The 23307-nt window shown below is 42.2% G+C and overlaps 8 protein-coding genes across 8 annotated transcripts; 4 read left to right on the top strand and 4 right to left on the bottom strand.

The window, feature by feature from the left end:
- Positions 1-63: 63 nt before the first annotated feature.
- On the bottom strand, positions 64-4455 carry LOC128721681 (sodium-independent sulfate anion transporter). The gene is made up of 5 exons (XM_053815459.1): positions 4361-4455; positions 2148-2348; positions 1655-2083; positions 641-1592; positions 64-571 (listed from the first exon to the last, which is right to left on the bottom strand). The coding sequence occupies exons 2-5, from the start codon at positions 2307-2309 to the stop codon at positions 288-290; spliced, it is 1827 nt and encodes a 608-aa protein (XP_053671434.1). The 5' UTR covers positions 2310-2348; positions 4361-4455; the 3' UTR covers positions 64-287.
- On the top strand, positions 3891-7046 carry LOC128721682 (V-type proton ATPase subunit e 2-like). The gene is made up of 4 exons (XM_053815460.1): positions 3891-4021; positions 6118-6298; positions 6373-6420; positions 6495-7046. Exons 2-4 carry the CDS (start codon positions 6201-6203, stop codon positions 6634-6636), a joined length of 288 nt encoding a protein of 95 aa, XP_053671435.1. The 5' UTR covers positions 3891-4021; positions 6118-6200; the 3' UTR covers positions 6637-7046.
- A 229-nt stretch (positions 7047-7275) lies between these two features.
- On the top strand, positions 7276-8924 carry LOC128731736 (probable proline--tRNA ligase, mitochondrial). Its single transcript, XM_053824869.1, has 3 exons — positions 7276-7368; positions 7458-7727; positions 7795-8924. The coding sequence occupies exons 1-3, from the start codon at positions 7276-7278 to the stop codon at positions 8815-8817; spliced, it is 1386 nt and encodes a 461-aa protein (XP_053680844.1). The 3' UTR covers positions 8818-8924.
- LOC128731737 (protein ARV1) lies at positions 8838-9760 on the bottom strand. Its single transcript, XM_053824870.1, has 3 exons — positions 9620-9760; positions 9421-9540; positions 8838-9359 (listed from the first exon to the last, which is right to left on the bottom strand). Exons 1-3 carry the CDS (start codon positions 9758-9760, stop codon positions 8838-8840), a joined length of 783 nt encoding a protein of 260 aa, XP_053680845.1.
- A 217-nt stretch (positions 9761-9977) lies between these two features.
- Positions 9978-11249, top strand: LOC128720927 (leucine-rich repeat protein 1). Its single transcript, XM_053814629.1, has one exon. The coding sequence runs from the start codon at positions 9978-9980 to the stop codon at positions 11247-11249; it is 1272 nt and encodes a 423-aa protein (XP_053670604.1).
- Positions 11250-11979: 730 nt separating this feature from the next.
- Positions 11980-13787, bottom strand: LOC128720778 (60S acidic ribosomal protein P0). The gene is made up of 3 exons (XM_053814473.1): positions 13753-13787; positions 13428-13522; positions 11980-13163 (listed from the first exon to the last, which is right to left on the bottom strand). Exons 2-3 carry the CDS (start codon positions 13479-13481, stop codon positions 12267-12269), a joined length of 951 nt encoding a protein of 316 aa, XP_053670448.1. The 5' UTR covers positions 13482-13522; positions 13753-13787; the 3' UTR covers positions 11980-12266.
- Positions 13788-15308: 1521 nt separating this feature from the next.
- Positions 15309-17162, bottom strand: LOC128732001 (uncharacterized). The gene is made up of 3 exons (XM_053825159.1): positions 17147-17162; positions 16304-17079; positions 15309-16236 (listed from the first exon to the last, which is right to left on the bottom strand). Exons 1-3 carry the CDS (start codon positions 17160-17162, stop codon positions 15355-15357), a joined length of 1674 nt encoding a protein of 557 aa, XP_053681134.1. The 3' UTR covers positions 15309-15354.
- A 685-nt stretch (positions 17163-17847) lies between these two features.
- Positions 17848-22903, top strand: LOC128731171 (protein RRP5 homolog). The gene is made up of 4 exons (XM_053824273.1): positions 17848-17940; positions 18022-20300; positions 20374-22427; positions 22494-22903. The coding sequence occupies exons 1-4, from the start codon at positions 17848-17850 to the stop codon at positions 22844-22846; spliced, it is 4779 nt and encodes a 1592-aa protein (XP_053680248.1). The 3' UTR covers positions 22847-22903.
- Positions 22904-23307: the final 404 nt, after the last annotated feature.

Raw genomic sequence — 23307 nt, 5'->3', positions numbered from 1 at the left:
TGGGTCTGTATATTCGAGGAATGATTTCGTATTCAGAGGAACTAGCACTGTCCAGGAGAGCTCTTGATTTTTTGATGTCGTACACCTATAACGACCGACGAGATAGAATATACAGAAAGAAACATAATCCTCACCATTTAACACACAAATGTGATAGTGAACACCCGATGAAGTGTACTTGGCATGCACAATGAAGGATTTACTCCGTAATACTTAAACATACATTAAATATTAGTGAAAACACACACAAAACACAAAAAGACATCGTTCGAACACAAAGGATCCATTTAAGGTTCTTCTGCAGTTTCGGCAATGGGAGGCGTACGTTCAGGCGCTAGGAGCGGCGTAACGACCTCACGCAGCTCATGCTTACCTCCCTCGGGGGTGGAGATTTCTTGCAACAGTATCTCCAGTTCGTCATCGTTGGTCACCTCCAGCAGACTACTCTTTAGCGTTTCTTGTAAAAGCTTTCGAACGTCATTGGAGGATCCATAAATGATTAGTGGAATTTTCTTCTTCTCCAGCTCCTGACGTAACATTTGCAATCCCGTTGCAGCAGTATAATCGAATTCTATGGAGAAAAAAATCGTTTCAATTTGAATAAGGACACCGCAAAAGTATCCATTTGAGAGGTTCTTACCATTCACTAATCTACAGTCAAACACTACTGGTATGTTCCCATGCTGTTTGATCGCTTTCGACGTTACGTTTCGAACCCACTCGACAGCTGGGAAGTAAATGAGGCTATGGTTTGGACGGATCAATATATACTGCGTACCGAGGGCCGTGCTCGCCACGGTAACCGTCAGCATTGGGCGAGCAGTTCGATACACGACAAACGCTAGATCTGTCAACACTCCGGCCAACAGTCCCAACTCCACACCGAGGATAAGACTCAATACGAATGTTACCGCACCCGGTATTAATTCTCGCTTGTTGCAGCGCCACAGTGGTCGAATGACTTCGTACTCGATCATGAATATGACTGCCGATATGATGACCGCGCTAAGGGCGGCTTTTGGAATATACTGGAAGTATGGTGTCAGGACACCCAGTGCCAACAATACCAGCGCACCCGTGTAGATTCCACCGATGGGCGTTTTCACGCCACTGGCATGGTTCACAGCACTGCGTGAAAACGATCCCGTCACCGGAAACGAGCTGAAGAACGAACCACAAATGTTGCTCAATGACAGGGCCACCAGCTCGCGAGTTGGGTTGATTCCGCTGCCACCAAACGCCTTCGAGATAGCCACGTTACCGAGCACCGCAATAATCGGAACAAGTGCAATTGATGCGCCGAGTTCCTCGAGCATTCCGGTGAAGCCGACGGGAACTGGACTGGTCCCGTTTGGTCCACCACCGGTAGGAAACACGGTGCTAAACGGCGGCATCTGAAAGTCCGGTATGCCACTCTTAACCGTACCAGTCAGGATAAACGGACGCTTCCCGTGCTGGTCGAAATAGAATGCTATGAAACTGGTCACAAGCACGACGAGTGCGTTCCTTGCCGTTGCTACCAACCAGCAGACGAGTCCGATCGTCTTACGACTTCGCGTTGCGTCAGGAGGCGTTTTGAAGTCCTTTAATTTCTGCAAAGACAAAAAAAAACCCTATTAAAATCCCCATATTTTGAGTTCAACTACCGCATTACCCTTAACGCTAGCAGCACCGCAATTGAAGTCACACCAAGGATGCTGTCAGCAACTCGCGCCTCTTGAATCCTTTCAATGACGGTACGCACGGTACTCGCGAAACCCGATCCGGAACCTCCCCGGATGCCCAACAACGCCTTAAGTTGTGACGCACCGATAATAAGGGCCGTGGCCGAAGTAAATCCCACTGTCACCGGTAAGGAGATCAAATCGACAAGTGCTCCCAGCCGGAGAACGGCCATCAAAAGCTCTACAACTCCCGATAGAAAGCAGAGCAGGATCGCAAGCTGAGGTCCTGAATCACCACCGTACCCCGTATGACGGCTGGTCATGAGCGATAGCAGCGCGGTTGGTCCAATGGTCACTTCACGGCATCCACCCAACAGGGCATACACTACGCCACCGATGAATGCGGAATAAAGACCGTACTAAGGATGCGATGGAAAGCAGCGTTTTAGAATGATCGCGACGGAACCAACATCGACTTCTCACCTGCGGTTCCAATCCGGCCAATGTCGCGTACGCCAATCCTTGTGGAAGCACTGTCAGTCCCACCGTAACGCCTGCGATGAGATCGGCCACAACGAACTGTCCGGTGTAACCTCGGAGCCAACGTGTTCCGGGTATAACCCGTTCAACACGCGAAAGCCCCATATTGCAGCTTGATTCCGGTGTTTCGCCTGTCGGTTGTATCTGAAAGCGATTGAGGCAGCCATTGTAGTAGAGAAATTCGACGTCACCAACATTTGAGCTTACTGAACACTGCCTCTCACTGCACTTTGGTGCACATGCACTAAATAAAACGACCTACCATCTCCACATAAGAGCTGAATGTCTGAAGGAGTACGAGTGGTTACGAATGATGTGCTCCTGTTGTTAGTGACAGCAAGGTCTAGGTTCCGCGCTTTCCACGGTGTAATGAAAATATTAGTCGTATAAATCTGTTCCGCTTGCTTCAGTCGAATTGCCGCGCTGACGAACCTAATAGGAAACTACCGTCTTACTTATCGTACACCGCGCACATGGTGATAACTTTGCGGTTCCTTTCTAATCCACCCAGGATCAACGGCGCAACTGCTCGTTTTGCAGCACACATACACGCACAACACGCCGTGTGGCAACAGAAGCACGTGGATCACAAATAGTTTCAGCGCCAACCATCTGCCAACAGACGGCTATTTGTCGGAGATGAATAGTGCGGTTAATTGTAAACAAAAAATACTTTAACTCGATAACACTCGATCGCGAGCAGCTCAGCACCTACGATCGTATTTCTAGTTGCAAACTTGCAGAAAGCAGGGAGCTGCTGTAGATAAGACGATATTTGTGATAAACGTGCGTTGTTTGATTGCAATAACTTATCGTAGTGAGCAAAAAAAAACAGCAAGCAAATACGATTTGGCGGACTTCTCAAGTGGGATAATGTTTTTAAATTTTTTGTTTCTTATTCATCTGCTCCACCTTCTGTGTTGTAAAAGCGCTGTTTACGTAGAAGACGAAGAAGAAAGAGCAAACAAACCGGCCCCAAAAAACCGGCTAATGCTACACCGCCAGGAACGAGGGAGCGTGAGCGGATTTGTAACGAAAGCAACAACAACAAAAAAACGTGTTTGGCCAAATATTACGATACGTTTTCGTATGGCAGCGAGTTTTGGGGTACCGACAAGTTTGTGCGTACTCGTGTGCTTGTTTTACGATCAGATAGCCCTTAAAAAAAACACCAATCGGTCGGTTGATCGGTCGGTGTATGCAAAAAGCGATCGCACGGCCGAACTCACGGTTCATCAAAATCGAATTGAGAACTTGTTTTGCGGCCACCTCCCTGCGGCAGGGGATCGCCGAATCAGTGGAATGGGCCGGGGAGGGTGGGGAGCTTCTGCTCCTTCCAGCACTCAGAACCAACTATTGGTAGAAAAAAAAAGATGAGAACATACGCATCCAGCCGCATAAAACCAGTCCTTTCCAGATGAAACCCACCTTGGGGGCAACGAGAGTGACCTCTTGTTACGTTGACCTTGAAACGAAGTGTATGTCACGGTGTGTAACAACTTTCGTTTGGAAATTGCGCCGTGTGCTAAGCGGTACGGAGCCACCGCAGTCCAATTAACAGATCATTAAAATGTTCTACATTTGTTGGCCGTAAATCGGCACGTGAATCATCTGCCCAACGGTGGCATCGGTATAATCGAAAAAAAAATACGCACCATTTTAAAACCCTCCAACGCCACAGCAGCACGTGCACCTTGCGAGTCGTTACGCTGGCGCGCACGGAACCCGTCACATCCGCGTGGAGCGATTCAAATGCGAAAAAAAAGAAACCGTTGGAGGAAATTGCCTTACACACGTACACACTGTTACCGCCGTACGTAAGTACTAGAATTACGCGTTACAGAGCAAAAAACAGATAATGTTGTCCCCATTGTCGGTGTAGAAAACAAAAAAAAAAGAATGGAAAACTAACAATAATATTAACTTGACCGTAAACTGGTCATTACTCATGCACATCATAAGGGAGAGGTAGAACGATGCCAAGGATCAGAAGATCATCAAAGCGGCTAGCCATGAGCTGTCCGGAGTGCGCGTACGGTCGGTATTTATTTATCGTCACCAAATCGTCACGGATGATGTATGCTGAACTAGTGAGCCGCGTAAAATTCAGCTCGCGACCTTCGTATCACAGCACACTTTCGCTAATTATCACTTACCGATCTAAATGATAGCGCTTTTCCTAAACCGCTGTTTCACCGTTTCACAAGTAATTTTCAAAATTCAAAAACGCGCTTAAATGATCGGGGCTGTAGCACTGTTTTCCGCTATTCTGCGTCCCTGGTTACGAACTGTGGGATTTATCAGCAGCAAGCTGGAATCGATCCCCCACACTACTGAGTTGGGTTCCGTCTAGAACGCACGCATCTAACGCGCCCCTTGCGATCGAAACTAATGCCAAAACTTTGCGTGCGGCCGTTCAGCGAAGAAAACAGGCTTCTCGAACCCGTTCGCCTCGATGTCTGGAACGAAACAGAGTGCGCCCGCGTGCGCAACTCCAGCATGGGGAAACAAAACAACCCCACGGTTACCTTCGTAAGGGTGGCTCGACGATGAGCGGGGCTGGATCATTTCGTGGCTCTTCATCCTTTTAATCCGCGTGGCGACAAATGAGCAAATAACAAAATGAAGAGAAGAGAGGCGAATGAGCAAAATAAAAAAGGCATGTAGCGGCACCAACTGTGCGAGAGGAATGTGGCACGCGCATGATTGGTCTCGTGCAAACGCAGTTTTGTACGATCACACACCCAATCCGTAGGGGTCAACGTGCGGTTCGCGGCTTGGTGGGGTGTAATTTTCACGTGCACGGTTGCGTAATTCGGTTTCGGTGCATTCGCGGTGCTGCCGCCCGTACCACTACCCGGCCGGGTTCTGAGAATGCGACATTCACAGCAGTTTATTTACTCTGAAGGTGTTGTTGAATAAACAAACTACTCGAACCGTATCAAGAAAACTCATTTCCACGCTATCGTACGACGATACGTTAACGACTCGTTCGATTATTCTTCTCCAAACAAAGCCTGAGAAGTTGCACGATCAACCGAAACGGTAGTAAAATAAATGAAACTTTACACTACGATGTTCGGTTTCATGTACTCAACCTTAATAAGATTCACTCAACTGGCTTTTGTGATCCTTAATCGGGCATAATTCTATCCATGCCGTGATACCATGCGCTGACTAGAGTTGATTTAGCGCATATTTACGACATCCTGACAACGTGGCTCGGATTGATCACAGTTGTAGTTGCATACCATGTTTTATGTTTTGAATGAAAAAAGTAAACGAAACTCTGAAGTAGGAGGCACTTGCATAGCTAAACACAAACAGTTTCAAACACGCTGAAACATGTCGGAGCTATCGATCAAATTTTACCAGATGATCTTACCGGATCTTCATTCCCAAACGATCACAAGATTTATATACAATTTATTCTTTTATATGCTCGTTGCACATTACTATTTCTTTTTCAAACCTTATAGGTTCCATAACAGCAATAAAATGTAGTAGCAAAACCCATTTCTTTACATTTGAGTAACATTACGTCTAGGTAGCATATTGCAATATATTTGAAAACCATAATGTTAACCATAACCATCCCACAAAACCGAAAATTGTTTGTAGAATAAACAAATTGAAGGAAACGGACGATGTATTATGAAAAACGTGAACTGCAGATTCAGTACATACATTTTTTTTATTATATGCAAGTTGATTGAGTTGCTTACTAATTTACTTAAGTGATTGTATAATTTAAAAACTGCAATCAAACTGCTCGATGATTTTTTTTGTCAATTTCTTTCGTCCAGTGGAAAAACGTCAAATATTTAAACTTGGTCCGACCTGCGATCCTACTATCTCTGGTACAAGCTGTCATGTGATGTTTTTCTCTGCGATTCTTTCGAAAATCTTATAGCTCTCAAAAATCGATTGATCCCGTGGGGAGAAAAGTGCGGTTTTTGTGTGAAAATTACACAGCAAAGCTAGTCGATTTCTACTATGGGTGCTTCCGCGCTGCCGATTATCATTTTCTCCGCCATTTTTGGTGTGGTTGGCATCGTGCTGCCGATCGTTGCTCCCAAAGGCCCGAACCGTGGGTACGTATTGTTTCTACCTTTAATGGATCTCGTGATGCACTTAAGCTGATCTATTATGTTTTTCACACTTGCAGGATCGTGCAATGCGTGCTTATACTGACGGCTGCAACATGCTGGTTGTTGTAAGTATTGTGTCCCTTCTGAAACTTTGGTCGCAAAGATTGATGGTCCATCTGTTTGCTCTATTTTATCCCAGCTGGCTGTGCTGTTACATGGCTCAAATGAACCCATTGATTGGCCCGAAATTGCACCAGAATACGATCCTGATCATGGCGCGTGAGTGGGGCAATCCGCTGCCGGACATGGATGGTTACCAGCCAGAACACACGGATCACTAATCAGTGTATCGATTGTAACCCACAAGGGCAATCGTCGCGTAAACCATCCACACGACGTACACATTCCGTGCAATGCTGAACCCAACAAATTCCAAATACATTTTGCATGTATACTTTACCGTCAGGAAGCAACTAAACCGCTCATTAGAAAAGTTCAACTGGATGTGTATAAATGTTCATAATGACCTTCAGCAGGGGCTTCCCGTCAGACGGGTCCAGTATTTAGAACATTCGGCTCATTCATAGATACATCAATATCCCTAGTAAACCGTGTAATTCTGTTGTAATTGATAGAGACGATTTGATTTGTTTGTTTGTTCGTTTTTTGAAATATCTGCTGGTATGATTTACCCTAGAAGATGTGTTATACTGAATAAAACAATCAAAGCATCCACGTAAAATGCACCCGATGGATGAAAAAATTAGTTACACTACATATTCATGCAGAAAGAATATACTTGAGGCATACATTTTTCAATTGGTAAAATTGTCCTCGAATTTCTACCCCTATCTTGATTAGAGGGTATCTTTCTGACATGTGATTCATATGTGACGTATTGTTTACAACGACTTCTGTGTTTACGACACCCCATGCAGTGAAGGATCCAGTGGTCTTGTTTTTATCCTATATTTCAAACGATGAAACGGATATCCAAGTTATTTCAACCTTCTCTCATCATCCCAAAGAACGCCGTCGTAAAAAATCAGGATATTACTTCCAAAAGTCAACGGGTAAACATTGGCATAGTGCGGTTGTCGAAGAACTTATATAAAACAACAATGCGTCTGGGTTTGCGGGTATCATCTGTGGTTTATTTTAGCTGATGCTGGAAAACGGCCTCATTCGGCAGGCCGGAAACGGTACGTTTCATTTGCTACCTCTGCTACAGCGATCACTGCAGAAAGCAGTAAATCTGATAGATCATCACATGGAGATGGTGGGAGCTCAAAAGTTAACACTTCCCTTGCTTACTTCCGCGGAATTGTGGAAAAAAAGTGGTCGAATCGGAGAAGATAGTACACGTGGTGGCACAGCAACTGAACTTCTACAGACGACAGATCGCCATGGCAAGGTTCAAATTTTGGGTCCGGTAAGCATAAGTCGTTTACGATCATGTCTAGTAATACGATTAATCGTTTCATTTGTTTCACTTGTAGACACACGAGGAATCTGTAACATCACTCTTAGCTGCTATCGCCCCCGTTAGCTATCGTCAGTTCCCGCTTCGATTGTACCAAATATCCACAAAATTTCGAGACGAAATGAAGCCTCGTTTTGGGCTGATGCGTGCAAAAGAGTTTCTAATGAAGGACCTCTACACATTCGATGTCGACATCGGCAAGTGTCGAGAAACATATGAAGAAGTGAATGAAGCCTACAACAGACTCTTCAGTGCATTGGAAGTTCCGTTTATCAAGGTTTCTGGAGATTGTGGCACCATGGGAGGTTCGCTATCGCATGAATATCACTTTCTTAGTGATGTTGGAGAAGATGCGCTAGTCAGATGTTCCCGGTGTGGTATCCACTCTAACGAAGAGCTTTTTCAAACATTAAGCAAACAGTGTAAAATTTGCACCGGTATCGAGACATACGATCGACAAACAGGAATCGAAATAGCACATGCATTTGTTCTGGAAGATAGATACACGAAAGTGCTAGCTGCGACATGTCTTCAGCCGAACGGAAAACCCACTTCTTTACAGATGGGTTGCTTTGGTATCGGCGTAACTCGTCTGATCGCAGCATCAATAGAGGTGCTATCGAGCAATAAGGAAATTCGCTGGCCGTCCGCTCTAGCCCCATATCGAGTGTGTATAGTTTCGCCAAAGGCTGGTAGCAAAGAAGAACCCCTATCGCTTCCGTGGGTTGAAAGACTATACCACGATTTGCAGACGGTAAAAGGGTGCGAAGGAGAAGTTATCGTAGACGACAGATCACAGCTGACCATCGGAAAGCGTGTTTTAGACGCCCGAAAAATAGGCTATCCTGTTATCGTGGTTGTTGGGTCAAAATCTGTACATGGGGATGCTTTTGAGCTTCACAATCTTTTCGCAGGAACAGAACAGAATCTGTCCTATAACGATACGTTAAGTACGATAGCTACGATTCTGTCGAAACAAAACTCTATGCAACATAAAACACAAAGTTACGAAAAAACTGCACTCGTGAATGAAAACTGACATGGTTGAATGTGATTTCTTTATTCGACAAACTGTTGTAGCAGTCCACTGACCCTGGTAAGAAAGTAGGCCTTTACAATAAACGCCAAAATTACTATCAAGCACGACCGCGATCTTGGACAATTGCTGACAACGGAGTGTATTTGAACAAGCGATATCACAAAGTACACAAGTACCAGCACTATGTGAATGGCCATGCTGGTTTCGGTTGAATTTTCTCGCCAGATAATAATTGGAATGAACAGAAACTTTCCTATGCTCGACAGAATTACACCCTGTAACAGTAAATGAGGGTAACTTTTTCCAGTCCCCATCGTCACTGGTATATTGCGGTGTAATGCACGGGTAAAAAGATAAATAAATCCATACAGTAACCAAAACCCAGCCACAAAATGCACCGTTGAGAGATAGAACCCCTTTTCGGACAAGAATGGATCGTTCACGTGCGACCGATAACTGATGCTGGTTATTCCCCGGAATGCATCCGTCCAGAAGCAATACGCCTCCAAGAGGATGAGGATGCATCCGATTTTCCAGAGGTTCTAGAAAAAAAGTAGAGAGTAATTTTAATGACAATTGTTTCGCAGTTATACCCCTAGTTACCTTGCAGTCTGAGTTGTATAAAATATGGCGATAAGCTGGTTTTGAAAGCAATATCAAATCGATCAATATAATCAGCACTTCGAACTCAATATATCTATCAGCTGGACACTTGCATTTTTCCTGTGAATAGATTTAAACAACACGCAATATTTGAGCCGCCCATGAATAGAAGTTAAAAATGGAGAGAAACTGTTCTTACACAATCTATAATTTTTAATACAGTTGAACTGATTTGCCGATACAGTCCCGAGACAGGGCGACCGCAATTAATGCACACATAATTTGTCCCTCCGGGTTGATGCCGCAATAGATCGAAATAGCCCTGTAACGGTAGCTTCATATTTATTTGTTCTGATCCAAAAACGTTTAGTTGTTGAGCTAAGGCCTAGTTGTGTACCAAATACTGAATGTTGTATTTATTTGACAGTGGCAGTAGAGCAGCTGATTTTCAAAATATTGGTCGAGGCTCTGTCACACCATTTGGCGCGAAAATCTTCATAATTGTGGAAATATTTCTGAAAGTAGGTTGTTGTTGCTACATATTACGCATAATTAGAATGAAACTTATATGCGAAACATGCACGATCAATCGCGCTGTGGCCGGAGGAAAGCGAGCATTTGTGAAAACAATATTAGCAATAGGCAAAGGATCCGAGAGAAAAGGAGATGAAACGAAAATCATGCTGATAACTACAAGCAATAAAAATGGCACAAAGTACAGTGTTTTGAAGAACATTTCTAAAATTTTCACCCGTTTCATGGAAGAAGGAAAAGTCACGATATCGTTTGTTGTTCCAGAACACGATGTGCAAATTAAAAGTGATAAAGTGCAGCTAACTGCATTTATGAAAGTGCTAAAGCTGGTGCTTTCCGGAGGTCAACCAAAAGAAACTCTTCCCACAAACGACCCTACGAAGCCAGAGCTTCGATTGCCATGTTTGATGGTCGGCAAGAAAAAAACTTCAATTCTGGATTCACCGAGTGTCCTGGCCACGAAATGCGTGATTACGAATAGGAAGAATTATCCAACAAAAGGATTTTCGAGAATGCTTGTTCACCTGCAAATTTCCGATGTTAAACTGTCGCGGTTCGATAGTCAAATTTTGCTACTGCATAAATTACGATCTCTCAATCTGTCGAAAAACTGCATAAATAGTCTGCCACGTGCCCTTGGCCAATTGCGGCTATGTGATCTGGACCTTTCGAGCAACTGCTTGTCGGATACCAGCTGGGAATGGCTAATGGAACCAAAAATTCTAGCCTCGCTGCAAAATCTTAACATTTCCGATAACGGTTTACTTTGCCTGCCGATGAACGTGATCTATGCACGTGAATTAGTAACACTAACGGCGGATCGGAATTATATTCGTAAGCTGCCTTTTGCGCTCTGGACAATGCATCGTTTAAGGGTGTTGTCGCTAGCGAAGAACCGCATCGATGCAATTCCGGAAACCCTGCGAAGAATGAGGCTCGATAAGCTCGACCTTTCAGAGAATGAACTGTACGAAAATGCGGCTACCGTGCCTGATCTACGACTTACGAACGAATTTGTATTGCATCGCCAAGCTTCCAGTTTATTTGAGATAGCCGCACGAGCCGTGATTCATAAAAAGATTCCTTATGCACTACCTGGATTGGTTCCGTTCTCCGTTGCAGAGACATTGCGACGAACGCCACTCTGTGGGTGCGGTAAAATGTGTTTCGAGGCGAAAATTTTTCATCGCGCTAAAGTAATCGTTTTAAATTGTTCCTTCATTACTTTGAACGCCAACCAGCATCTCTTTGCAGATTGCGTGTTTTGTAGTGAAAAATGCTCTCGAAAATTGTAACTTTTTTGATGTACATTTGATTATTATTTAATATATTATTTATATGCATTTTAATCTTCATATCAGTTTAGTTGTGTTAATATTGTTATATCACAAGCTTAGTTTGTACCTTTTTCGCCTCCATTGACATAGTCTTCAGTTACTTTTGTTATACTTTTTACTTAAATTTGGGGATAGTTGAATCAACCCGAAGGAACATGAACAGTTAAGATGCATGCCCCTGCCATTGTTGTCGTCGTAAATTTGAACTAGCTAGTGTTAAAACTCTGCAGTCAGTAAGATATTCACTAGGGTGCAGGCAGTCATGCTAGACAGCCTGTAGAATTGTAACTACCTAATGACGACCTCTAATCAATAACTTTGTTGTGCAGCGAATAAAATTCGTCGTCGTCGGTGGTTTGTTTATAGAATGGCACCAGACGATCCACTGACCGACAAAAATTTGGAGGATTGGCAGACGAAGGTGTTCGCTAGGGAGCGGTTCAGCAGGACGATATGGTGAAGTAAGCTATTGTTGTTTCATGCATATCACATAGTTTAAAAACGGATGATACCTCTGTTTCCTGGTTATAGATCAATATAACATGTTTCGTTTGGCCGTTCATTACGATATATAATGGTGAATGAGGTACAATTCATTCATATGCCTTTTTTTCTCGTCGAAGAGCATTCCCGTCATCCTTCAACATTAAAATAAAATTTTAAAATACACAACTTTTTGATTCCATGTTATTTCTGTCGATTTAACATGGCTTTTATGCGATTTTATTAGCTTTTGTTATCGGGTTCACTTTAAAATACGTATTTTGGTACGTAACATAGCAACGTATCGCCATTGGGCCGTCCCCAGCCTTGACGAGTATACGAGCCAGCTTTACGTCCGTGCCAAAGTAGATATTGCTCGTAAAACCTCGGAGAACAACCAACCCGCACCACTCAAATATGGATGAAACTTGTTGAGTCGAAATTACGACTGTGGTGCAGGTTATTAATGAAGCATATTGCTGGCTATCGAAATTAATCGAACAGACCGAAGCCCATGTCTTCATCTTCGGATTCCGATTCCTCCTTCTTCTCCTCAGCCTTGGCAGCTGGAGCCGCCGCCGAAGAAGCAGCTGGTGCAGATGAGGCTGAAGCAGCGGCGAACTTGCTCGGATCCTTGATGAATTCCTTGACAGTTTCGGCTTCCTTGAACTCAACCTCGGTGACGGCAGCAATGGCCAGCAAGTTGCGGAAACCATTGGCAATGCTGTGCGGAACCGAAGCCAGTGTCGGATACCCGATCTGGAGCGAGACAGCGGCCAGATTGGCGACTCCAGCCTGGAACTTAGCGCGCAGATCTTCAGCCTTAATGTCGAGGATTTCCGGCGAGAAAATCGAGCCAGAATCGTACACCTGCTGAATCTGCAGACCGTACGAGAACGGCGAGATGTTCAGCATGTTCAGAAGGGTAGCTTCTGAAGCGCCGACTTTATCACCTGGCTTCAGGATGGGCACATCGTTGATGATTTCAATCGTACCCTTCGAAATCTTGGTCGGAATGGACAGCGCCTGGAAGAAAGATGTCTTCTCCGGACCAAGACCGGTGTTCTGGGCCGGAATAACGACCTCAAGCGGAGCGATGGCACCAGCACGTGCTGGGGCACGCACCTTGCTCTCGGTTAGCTTGTCTCGAACATCGGCCAGATCGCCCTTCGTGAACACGAAGCCAACGTTGCCCTTGATGTGATTGAGCAGCTTCTCCAGGTTTTGGTTGTTTTCCAAATGTCCACGGATGGCTTTGCGCATCATGGTATTTTTACCCATCAGCACAACAGCCGAGCCGCGCAGCGACATGCGAATTGTCTGCATCTGACGAGAGCCGACGTTGTCAGCACCGACGATGAAACATCTCGGGTATTCGTCGAGCAATTGCTGCGGAAAAGAAGTAAGATGAGATGGAATACATCAACATCGATCACGAATCGAAAAAGAATGAGGTTATGTTGACACGTTGGCTGTTAGCCAAAGCACTAATGTATCAGACGAGAGTAAATAAGCATTTTTCGCCGCAGTAAATTCTCCTGGGTTCAGCTTTGTTCAAGCAAGGAGATACTGAACGAATATTCCTTGAAATTATCATCATTGAAAAATTGAACCACTTTTACCCCGACGGGGCTGTCGTTTCACGATACTTACCACGACTTTCAGGAAATAGTTAGATTTCCAGGTGGTTTTGTCCTCCCTACCCATCTTGATGTGATAATAGGGACTTCGTAAACGAAATTTAAGAACTGAAACGAAAAGATAAGATTGCGATTAGTAATACAGTCCATTTTTTTGTCCACCAAGCTAAAACACGTGGAACCAGCATGATTGAATGATCGTTTCAGCCCTTTCATGAAATGGCATATTGCGAAGAAAACATACCATTAGCTATGAATGGCTTGAAATAAGTCAAATATGTGGCAATAAATGAGTTCAACAAAGTTTTAATATCTTTAATAATAAATTATTCACTCACCAAAACCGGAGCGATGTGGACTGGTTTCTGTACTCGGACAAAATGGCCGAATTGCAAACTGTCTAGCTCATACGAAGAAAGTTTGACAATTGAATTGCATTGTCCTATATGCCGACTGTCAGTTTTCCGTCAATCGTTTTATGCCGACAGAGGGATTTGAAATCAAGCTAATTTAAAAACTAATTTAACAAGCTGCCAATATTTATAATAAATTTATCTGTAAAATGCGATATGATCTAGAAATTTCAGTTTCACTTTCCAATATACTCCCCATTCATTACATTACGTATTTTCATTCCTCTTAGTGTAGAGTTTAGTTCTGCAACGATTAATGTTTACTACTGGAACAATTAAGTTTATTTTATTTAAATGTCATGATTATTTTAGATTTTTGGAACATGTATGAATATTTACAATAGTGTCAACGTATACAGTACTCCTAAATTATGATACAATCAACGATTATAACGCCTTTATTTATCGTTAAATTAAACTCGTTCCGTACAGCTTCTATGAATATTTGACGTATCTTCGTAGAATTTAAATTTAGGCAGATTTTAAATGCTTCTCTGTTGCTAATTTAAAGCGCTCTATCGTCTCATACAATTTCTATTCAGTTTGTAATGAATCAATGTGAATCAAAAGACGATTATATTATTTTGTTAGTTAGAAAGTGTACCTTCCCTTAACTTAATACGCTTTGCACATTAATAGTTTTGTATGGTAATTGTTTATAAAATTAAAGCTTTTAATTTCCTCCGACATTTTCTCTATCTCTAGTGCGTTAATAATGATATTGAACATTCTTTATAGCCTGGGAAATGTATAAGACTTTGAGCTGTAGAAAATTATTCTTGGGTATAGATTATTATAATACCTTGAGAAATATTCAATGATATCGGCTAAGTACTGATTGGGTACTTATGTGTAACAACAACGTTAGATGATCGTTGCTATTGTGATTTTAGGGATTGTCTTTGATTTCGAAAGCGGCTGTTTCTTGAACCGTAATAATAATGAGCATTTTAATAAATGGCGCCTAGATAAATACACATACAATGTGATCCTGTTGGTCGTAAGAGTGGATTGGCTGATACACATTGATGAGCATGAAATAAAATAGTTGAAGATTACTGTGTAACAAAATCGCTATGGGGCAGTTGAAATATTTTAATTATTGCATTATTGTAGTTTTTTGACTATTCTGTATTTTTTGTAGAAATATATATATATATATATATGTAGTTTTCGTCAATACCCTTCACAACCATCGTACTTCATCTCTTAATTATATTGAAATCTGCGTGTTTCCACATTTTGCTCGAGACCTTGCCACTTTTTGAGAAGCTCGGTTTTATATTAGCTTAATACTTCGTACAAGCACGAGCAACAATAGCTACACATATTCATATAGGTTATCGAAAATTTAAAGCTTTCACACATCCGATCGTTATATTTTTTGCCCCATTGGTTGATTGGATGTTCGGATTGCGATTTTTCAAAAATGGTTTATATTTTTTTCCTTTTTTAAAGAATAAATTTACTGGGGAAAATTGTAGCTTGTTTGCTTTTTTAACTGATTAGTATCAGTATTCCTACCTGCTAGTTAAGTGTATACTTTAGGACCATGTTTAAAATTTCAATATTTATAAACAATGAGCGCACATCTTTCGGGTCTCGGCGACAAACAAATTTGCCGGTGATTGATTGTCCTTCTTTTACCGGTACCGGTTCTTCAAGATAGAAAATGGTTTGTTTCCAGTGTGTCGGTCTCGAGTACGGAGAAGTAGAAAATTCGATGTGTTCTGGAAGCTCAAAGAAAGTATCGAAATACCCAACTAGCGCTGTTAGGTGTGTATTTCTTTTCACCGTTAACGCAAAATCATAGCTAAAATTGGGGCAATCTACGTCCACCTCCATTAGATCAAAATTGGCAATAATATTTGCGTTGGTTATGATGTGCTCTGGCTTACAAACTTCTACCGTAGCTTCGCGAAGTACCTCTTTCTTCATACATGACATATCGAACCCATACACATCTTGCCAGAACCCGATAAATTCGTTGTGCCGCTCGAGATCTCCGTATCCGGCGATACTAATGTTGCAGCGATTTGGCAATATTAATCCACCTTCTCTTAGATACTTTTTACGCGCATAAATTACGCTATCCATCATGCCCTCGAACAACAGAAAATAACCCATCCACTCGGACACGATTATATCAACCTTTTCTACTGGCAATTCGGTGTCTTCTAGCCGCCCTTTGACGAAGCGAATATTTTCTATGTTATTTTTGCGAACTATATCCATCGCCTGGTAGATAATGTCCGATTGATCCACCGATATCACTTCCTTTGCTCCCGCTTTTGATGCGAACATCGATAATATGGCTGTTCCACATCCTAAATCCAACACCGTTTTATCTTTCACAATATCCGTATTTCGCAGAATCGCATCCCGATAGCTCGACGTACGTACTTCGTCCTATGAAAATGAGCACAATTAGCAGCTTTGCATAGAGTAAAGACAAGCACTCGGATGTTTTACTTACACTCAACATATCATGATGTATCCCGAAATGGGAGTAGGTATTAAAGTAACTCTGATCGTCGTCCACGGACACGCTGCTGACACAATGTTGTAGTTTGCGCTTAATCTGTTCAAGTTTTTTATCACCTCCTTTATTTTCTTCGTTGACATTCGCATCCTCGTCCACACTTGGCTGTTGTTGTTCTGCTAGCACATTACGAAAGCTTTCCTTCATTTTTTCGATGCTGCTAGAGGCATGTTGAAGTAGATTTTCTTTCTCTCGAAGTTGCGCAGTCAGATCGTTAATGATTCCCTGTAGTTTACGGTACTGGTCCGTCGTAAGAGTCATAGTTTCTCCTATGCTGTTACCGTTTTCTTTTTCTGTTAGCATACCACCGTTTCCACTGCCACCACCGTTGTTGAGCATAATTTCATCTAACTCATCTAGATCGAACATTAGCCATGTTTCATTGGCTACAGGCTGCAGATACCGATCGTCAGCCCACGGTAAACTGCTGCCCTTTATATTTTTAAATAGTTCCGGTTTGGGTTTTTCTCGTCGGATGTAATTGATCATTTTTATATATGAGTATTCATCCAAATGGAAGTTCCGTCTTACGCCGGCAAGATCGAAATCATGTTGTTGCTTCGCGTGCCTTATAGCTACGGTCATAGTGGGTGAGATAAGTTCACAGAACAAACAATGAACAGGATCATTTTGCTCCTCAGCCACTTCCCACTCTTCGTCCTCTCCGTTGGAGTCTACCATAGCTTCCAAGTCACACAACGGCGGGCAATCTACAGAAAGAAACAAGCGTTAGTACGACCACATAATCTATCTTCGTTACGCTATTGAATAACTTACCATCCTCATCGCTCATCTTCAAAAGGTCCTAAACTTACGTTTCCCAAATCCCGAAATTGCCTTAATGGTATCAAAAATGGTTTATCAAAAATAAAGCAAAATTGCACCAAATTCAAAATACAAGTCAGTAACAATTCCAACCGATAGCAATGAAGGAATTAGTACACATCGGAAATGTTGAATTCACAATGAATTGCTAATTTGGAATTAGACAGTGGGTATAGCTGGCAAACGATAAAACCTAAAAACACACAAGAGACTAGTTTCACAAAAATGATAGTAAGAACGGTATCAAAATCGGAATCACTGCACTGCGCACATGCTTTTGTTGTTGCTGCTACTGCAAGAGAAGATTTTGACAGCACACTGGCATCGTTCATTTTTTCCTGTCTTAAGTAACGTATAATTTACTTATCGCATGCCTGTAGCATGTATTTATTGCTGGTTGCTAATTATTGATATTTTTCCAACTAATTTAATGCACGTTTCTAAATTTAAATTATCACAACAAAGGTTGGTATCAGTTTAACACACAATTTGTCACCCACGTGAGTGAAAACGAATCTAGTAATTTGATCTGTCAGAGACCCACACCTTCTGTCTCATATGACGAATCTGTATCACAAAATAACACGCGGTTCTAGTTGTTTTAAGCATTCGAAGTGTTTCAGTTGCTTTTTGCAAATACTACCGTTTGTAGAATGGTTTACGTTGAGCCAGCCTTTCCTCGCGGAAAAAATCGAGAAGTCAACGAAGATAAAATATCCCGAAAACGAGCTATTAAAGATCCCAGGGTAAATTTTCTATATTAAGTTACATTGTGAACCCGGTGTTTGATTTACCTTCTATTCCTACCGTTGTTGTTCGTTATTTAGCAATATGGGGCTTCTACTACTCATGAGGAAAAATCGCGACGACCGCGTCCTAAAGAACGCAGACGAGTGCTATTGGAGAGCAAACGAATGGATGAAGAGGAAGAGACGCAATCTCTCACAGCACAGAATCTAAATTACGATTTGCTCCAGCAAGGGATGCTTGTTTTTGGTTGTGTTAGAAGGATCATGAAAATGCAACTCGAAGTAGCCCTTCCCGGTCGTTTGTGGGGCATTGTTCCGATTTCTTCGATATCAGATGTATACTCAAAACTCCTAAAAAAGATGGTAGACGGTCGAATCGACGAGTGTCCCGATTTGAATGATTTGTATGCTTTGGGAGATTTGGTATACGTGAAAGTCGTTAACAAGCAAAAAGGAGCACCAGTACGGTTAAGTCTCTCACCAAAAGATCTACACAGTGAATTTATTCCTTCGCAACTGGCACCTGGTTTAGTTCTTTCGGCAACCATTGCAGCTGAAGAAGATCATGGCTTTTTAATGGAAACAGGAATTCGCAACGTACGTGCTTTTTTGCCGAGAGAAAATCTTTCCCAAAATGCAGTGGATATGGGTAGAAATCTATGTTGTTCAGTTGAAAGTGTAAACCTGGTCGGAAATGGAGCGACGGTAATCTTGAGAGCATTTCATCCGGAAGCTCCACGCGTATTGGATGTTGAAGAGCCAAATTTAAACGTAATCGTTCCAGGTTGCCAAGTGACGTTCACTGTCGGCAGTCCAGTAACGTTTGGCCTGCAGGGAATGCTGTTTGACGATACAGTTACCGCATTTGTGAATGAACTCATGCTCACAAAAATAACGAGTAAGCCTCATAAGTACACCATGCTGAAATCGATTCCAGCGACAATATTATACGTGACACCTTCGGCAAAGCAAGTTTACGTCTCGTTGGTACCTTACCCAAACAATAGGATCGAAAGCGACGATTCCATTGCTACTTTATCGCTGGTCGATGGATACGTAACCAACGTCAACAACGAAGGAGTATGGCTGAAGTTCAACAATAAAAATAATCGTGCTCTAATTCTGCGTAGTCACATTATGAAGAGCAATAAAACATTCGGAGAGTACAACGAACGCACCGTTTTGGGACCGTATAAAATAGGCACCGTTCATAAGGTGCAAGTCGTTCGGCACGCCATGCTTGACCGTACGTACATAGTTAACACAAACTTGGATGAATCTATGAACGAAGATATACACTCTTCACAAGACGTGGAAATGGGAAAACTGTACCAATGCTTGGTAACTATTGTATTACCGTCTGGCGAGTTCTTTGTTAATCTTGGTTGCGCGAAAGGTTCAGTGATGAGAGAGTACTACGACAAAAAGAACCCGGTTAAAAAGGGAAATAAAGTACTGTTACGAGCTGTTCGAATGGAGAAACATCAACCGTATATCAAGTTTACCAACCATCCCGATCTTGTCGACAAAGCTGCTAGCATTCTAGCAAACTGGAAGCAGCTTGATTCTACAAAGAATGATCAACGATTCCACGGACTTGTTGTCAAAGTAACTACTGAGTATGTTCTGGTAGAGTTTTCCAATGATATAGTTGGAATTCTGTACAAACACATTAATGGCATAATACAAGATGAACAAAAATTGTCCAAGCTTGGAATCGGAGTAGTAGAAATGTTTACCGTTCGTGATTTTAGCCAAGAGAATAGCCGGTTGCTACTTTCGTTGCCTTCAACTGAAAAAAGGTTTTGCTCAGCGATTGTTACAAGTGCAACCGTGACATGCGTACATCCAACTGGTGTTGATGTGAAAACAGCTGATGGCAATTCCGGAACTATTGCTTTGGAAAATTTCTCCGATTTTGGTGAACACAATTCGTTACATGCGCGACTCCTTAAGGAAGGCGAACAGTTGACGGTGGTCAAACTGAGTCCGAATACATATAGTGTGCGTGGAGTGGATTACTTCCAGAAAGCACCTTTACTGTTTAGACATGTAAAACCAAAAGCTGTGCTAAAAGCTAACTGCTTCACGCAGAATGGATGCTTATTTGCGAATTTATTGTTGAATGATTATTCTGAAAATATAACGATTGACCATTTGGATAAAATGAAACGGCGAGAGGTTGAAGATGGTTCTATAATATTGGTCCAAATTCTGAAGATATTTGGTGGAACCTCGACACAACCACGTTCGTTTAAAGTCAGTACTTCATTGAGGAATGTTTGCCAAAATGGAATTGATGATGTGTATTCATATATGGCAGAATACTGGAAAGATGTTTGCAGTTTAATTTGCAAGTATGTATTTTGCTACGGGCTTTTTTTCCAATTATTATCAACTGTTTATTTTTTCTCTTTTTTGGAACACCAGATATCAGGAGAATGGCGCTTCATTTGCCAATTACAGCATCGGACAACGTGTCAACTGTACTATTGAAAAAGTAATCGATGGAAGCAACAAAATGGTTGTGAACGTAACAAATGGTGATTCGGAATCAACGAAAGGAATTGCTATTACGGACACATCTAAGACTTCAAGTGAATCTTGTTACGAAGTTGGAGATCAGTTACCAGGACGCGTGGTGTGGGTTGACGTTGAGCGGCAATTGGTACACGTTTGCCTCGACAAGTCGTTGATTGATCGAATACAGATTGTAAAGACAAAGGTTTCTAAACAGATAGATTTCCAGTCGAATCCAAAATTCGTGTCCTGCCAAGTATTGTTTTCAAACAACTTTGTACGAGTTTGCTGCATTTTGGACGAGTCGCCGAATTTGCTTGTACTTGTGCCAGTAAAGAATCATTATAATGACATGATACCTTTTGATTCATATGGGCAGTTGAAGAACATTCGTTTAGTACGAATGTTAGGGCCCATGATTTTCGGTATGCGTCAATCATCATACGACTTGTATTCTTCATTCGCTGAAGACGGATCACCTAAAGTTTTATCACAAAACGAAACAATGAAGATCAAGGATCAAAAAATACATCTTCGTTCACACGGCGCTTTAGTTCGTTGCCGGCAGCTACCGGAAACATTCGAGGAAACGATTCTCGATGAGAGCTCATCAGACAAGTCAGATTCAGAGAACGACGACGAAGAACAGGACGAAAGCGATGATTCGTGCGAAGGTAATGATAGCGATGTGGACAGTGCAGACGATGAAGATTTTGTCTGCTATGAACATTCATCCCAAGAAGAGAATGATTCAAATAAGGATAGCGATAGTGACGAGCAAAACAACGACAATTGTGTTGTTGAAAGAACATCAAACAAGATCCTTAAACAATGCCACGAAAAGAAAATTGAACAGGATAATAATGCCACGGGAGAAAAAGAAACTAATAGCAAAAAGCGAAAACATTTGGAAAACCCATCACTGCCGCAAAACATGCGTTCAAAAAAATTGAAAACACTAGCGCAAGGTATATTAAAAAAGAAAAAGGTGGATTACGAAATGCTGATAACCGAGCGAAAACATGGTGTTGCAAAAAAGGGGAAAAAAGATGCCGTTGAATCTGTTAAGAAACAAACACTCCTAACTGATAACGGAGATACTAAACTTTTTGGGAAGACGAAGAATAAGAAGAAGAAACAAAAATCATTCGTAATTGATCAGTTGGATGGGGCCGGAAACGATTTTCTGCTCTGTCAGCAACTAGATGGCTCTGATGAAACTTGGCCCATAACGAACGACAAAAATGCCAAAGGAAAGAGGAAACTTGATGGACAAATTCTGCCAGGTACTACAAACTTCTGGGACACCACGCCCGTCTACAAGCGAGCGGCATCAGACTCTAGCGATGAAGATGGATCTAGCGAGGACGAGGAAAAACAAACCGCCCCGAAAAAGCGGTTGACTGCAAAAGAACGCTTCGAGGCCATGAAACTGGAGGAAGAACGGTTGAGGAATATTGAACAAGAATTAGCCAACCCGTCTGTCGACCCTCACACCCCGGATCAGTTTGACCGGTTAGTGCTAGCGCAACCAAACAATAGCATGCTCTGGATTCGGTACATGGTCTTCCACATGGAGTCTGCTGAGGTGGATAAAGCTCGCGTTGTTGGCCGGAAGGCGTTGAAAGCAATAAATTTTCGCGAAGAAACGGAGCTTTTGAACATCTGGATCGCATTGCTCAATTTGGAGATTCGCTACGAAACAGTCGACAGCTTCAAAGAGGTTCTGCAGGAAGCAATCCAGTATAACGACGCCTTCAAGGTGTATTCCAGGGTTTTAGACATTTTAATTGATTGTCAAAAACACACTGAAGTACGTGAGCTTCTGGAATTATTGCAAAAGAGATTTCGCAAGCAAACTGACATGTGGATTTTGGTGGCCGATGCCTGGTATCGAATAGAGCAAGGTAACAAAGTTAAGCCGCTGTTGAGTCAGGCGTTAAAATCGCTTCCAACAAGAGATCGTAAGTATAAAGAGCAACTAAGCCTATGACAGTTTTCCAATTTTTTTTATTGTATGCCTTTTACAGACATTTCTCTGATCGTAAAGTTTGCCTTCCTACACAACCGAAACGGTAATCAAGATGAGGCACAACTTTTGTTTGAGCAGATTCTGACATCATACCCGAAGCGAACGGATATTTGGTCGCAATACGTGGATATGCTAGTTAAAGACAAATTAGTTGCGAATGCGCGTCAAATTTTAGAACGTGCGATTATGCAACGCCTTCCAATGAAGAACATGAAAACCTTATACACGAAGTACGTGAATTTTGAAGAGAAACATGGTGATCGCGATAGCGTCCGGCGAGTTAAACAGATGGCAGCCGATTATGTGCAAGGCCAGCTGAACAATGCGGGGGTAACATCAAATACCAATTAAACAAGAGAAAATGTATTTCCGATCAATGTATACCTTCTAAGCAATCAACCGTTCGGAACTAGCACTCTGGTTAGCATGTAAAATTGCTTGATGATGGACACGATTCTAAATAAAGTAATTATTAACTGAATGTTATGATGTTTCTTTAATTACGGAACAAAAATGTAATGTTCTAAACATAATTCTCTTAATATATTGCTTGGAATCTATGCAAATTTCTATTGTACAAATCATGGAAATACTTGAGCACACACATTTTTAAACTATGTATTTTATGCGTTCCTAGAGCACGTGGCTAATAAACTTAGTTTATAACGCCTCACAACTGTGTACTATGTGCAACACAGTAGGCTGAGGCATTCCGTCATACTTTCCATTATAGCCGTGTCCATTACGAACAAAATTCCCAAAACGGGAGAAGATCCCCCACGATCCACATGGCCTACGGGTTGAAAGAAGAA

The sequence above is a fragment of the Anopheles nili genome, chromosome 2, assembly GCF_943737925.1.
Source record: "Anopheles nili chromosome 2, idAnoNiliSN_F5_01, whole genome shotgun sequence".
In the NCBI taxonomy this organism is placed as follows: domain Eukaryota; kingdom Metazoa; phylum Arthropoda; class Insecta; order Diptera; family Culicidae; genus Anopheles; species Anopheles nili.
Note: the sequence above shows the minus strand (reverse complement) of the source record. Positions and strands in the feature narration are given on the sequence as shown.

What these genes read in the sequence shown, in the direction of transcription:
- LOC128720778 (XM_053814473.1), bottom strand. Translation starts at nt 13,481, where the DNA reads ATGGGTAGGGAGGACAAAACCACCTGGAAATCTAACTATTTCCTGAAA. An exon ending in ACTATTTCCTGAAAGTCGTG is followed by an intron (nt 13,164 to 13,427) that starts GTAAGTATCGTG and finishes TCTTTTCCGCAG; the next exon opens with CAATTGCTCGACGAATACCC.
- LOC128721681 (XM_053815459.1), bottom strand. Translation starts at nt 2,309, where the DNA reads ATGGGGCTTTCGCGTGTTGAACGGGTTATACCCGGAACACGTTGGCTC. An exon ending in TGGCCGGATTGGAACCGCAG is followed by an intron (nt 2,084 to 2,147) that starts GTGAGAAGTCGA and finishes TCGCATCCTTAG; the next exon opens with TACGGTCTTTATTCCGCATT. An exon ending in CGGTGCTGCTAGCGTTAAGG is followed by an intron (nt 1,593 to 1,654) that starts GTAATGCGGTAG and finishes TTGTCTTTGCAG; the next exon opens with AAATTAAAGGACTTCAAAAC.
- LOC128732001 (XM_053825159.1), bottom strand. An exon ending in TACATCATGATATGTTGAGT is followed by an intron (nt 16,237 to 16,303) that starts GTAAGTAAAACA and finishes TCATTTTCATAG; the next exon opens with GACGAAGTACGTACGTCGAG.
- LOC128721682 (XM_053815460.1), top strand. Translation starts at nt 6,201, where the DNA reads ATGGGTGCTTCCGCGCTGCCGATTATCATTTTCTCCGCCATTTTTGGT. An exon ending in CCCAAAGGCCCGAACCGTGG is followed by an intron (nt 6,299 to 6,372) that starts GTACGTATTGTT and finishes TCACACTTGCAG; the next exon opens with GATCGTGCAATGCGTGCTTA. An exon ending in GCTGCAACATGCTGGTTGTT is followed by an intron (nt 6,421 to 6,494) that starts GTAAGTATTGTG and finishes ATTTTATCCCAG; the next exon opens with CTGGCTGTGCTGTTACATGG.
- LOC128731736 (XM_053824869.1), top strand. Translation starts at nt 7,276, where the DNA reads ATGAAACGGATATCCAAGTTATTTCAACCTTCTCTCATCATCCCAAAG. An exon ending in TTACTTCCAAAAGTCAACGG is followed by an intron (nt 7,369 to 7,457) that starts GTAAACATTGGC and finishes GGTTTATTTTAG; the next exon opens with CTGATGCTGGAAAACGGCCT. An exon ending in AGGTTCAAATTTTGGGTCCG is followed by an intron (nt 7,728 to 7,794) that starts GTAAGCATAAGT and finishes TTTCACTTGTAG; the next exon opens with ACACACGAGGAATCTGTAAC.
- LOC128731737 (XM_053824870.1), bottom strand. Translation starts at nt 9,760, where the DNA reads ATGAAGCTACCGTTACAGGGCTATTTCGATCTATTGCGGCATCAACCC. An exon ending in TATTAAAAATTATAGATTGT is followed by an intron (nt 9,541 to 9,619) that starts GTAAGAACAGTT and finishes ATCTATTCACAG; the next exon opens with GAAAAATGCAAGTGTCCAGC. An exon ending in TATACAACTCAGACTGCAAG is followed by an intron (nt 9,360 to 9,420) that starts GTAACTAGGGGT and finishes CTTTTTTTCTAG; the next exon opens with AACCTCTGGAAAATCGGATG.
- LOC128731171 (XM_053824273.1), top strand. Translation starts at nt 17,848, where the DNA reads ATGGTTTACGTTGAGCCAGCCTTTCCTCGCGGAAAAAATCGAGAAGTC. An exon ending in GAGCTATTAAAGATCCCAGG is followed by an intron (nt 17,941 to 18,021) that starts GTAAATTTTCTA and finishes TTCGTTATTTAG; the next exon opens with CAATATGGGGCTTCTACTAC. An exon ending in ATCGCTTCCAACAAGAGATC is followed by an intron (nt 22,428 to 22,493) that starts GTAAGTATAAAG and finishes TGCCTTTTACAG; the next exon opens with ACATTTCTCTGATCGTAAAG.
- LOC128720927 (XM_053814629.1), top strand. Translation starts at nt 9,978, where the DNA reads ATGAAACTTATATGCGAAACATGCACGATCAATCGCGCTGTGGCCGGA.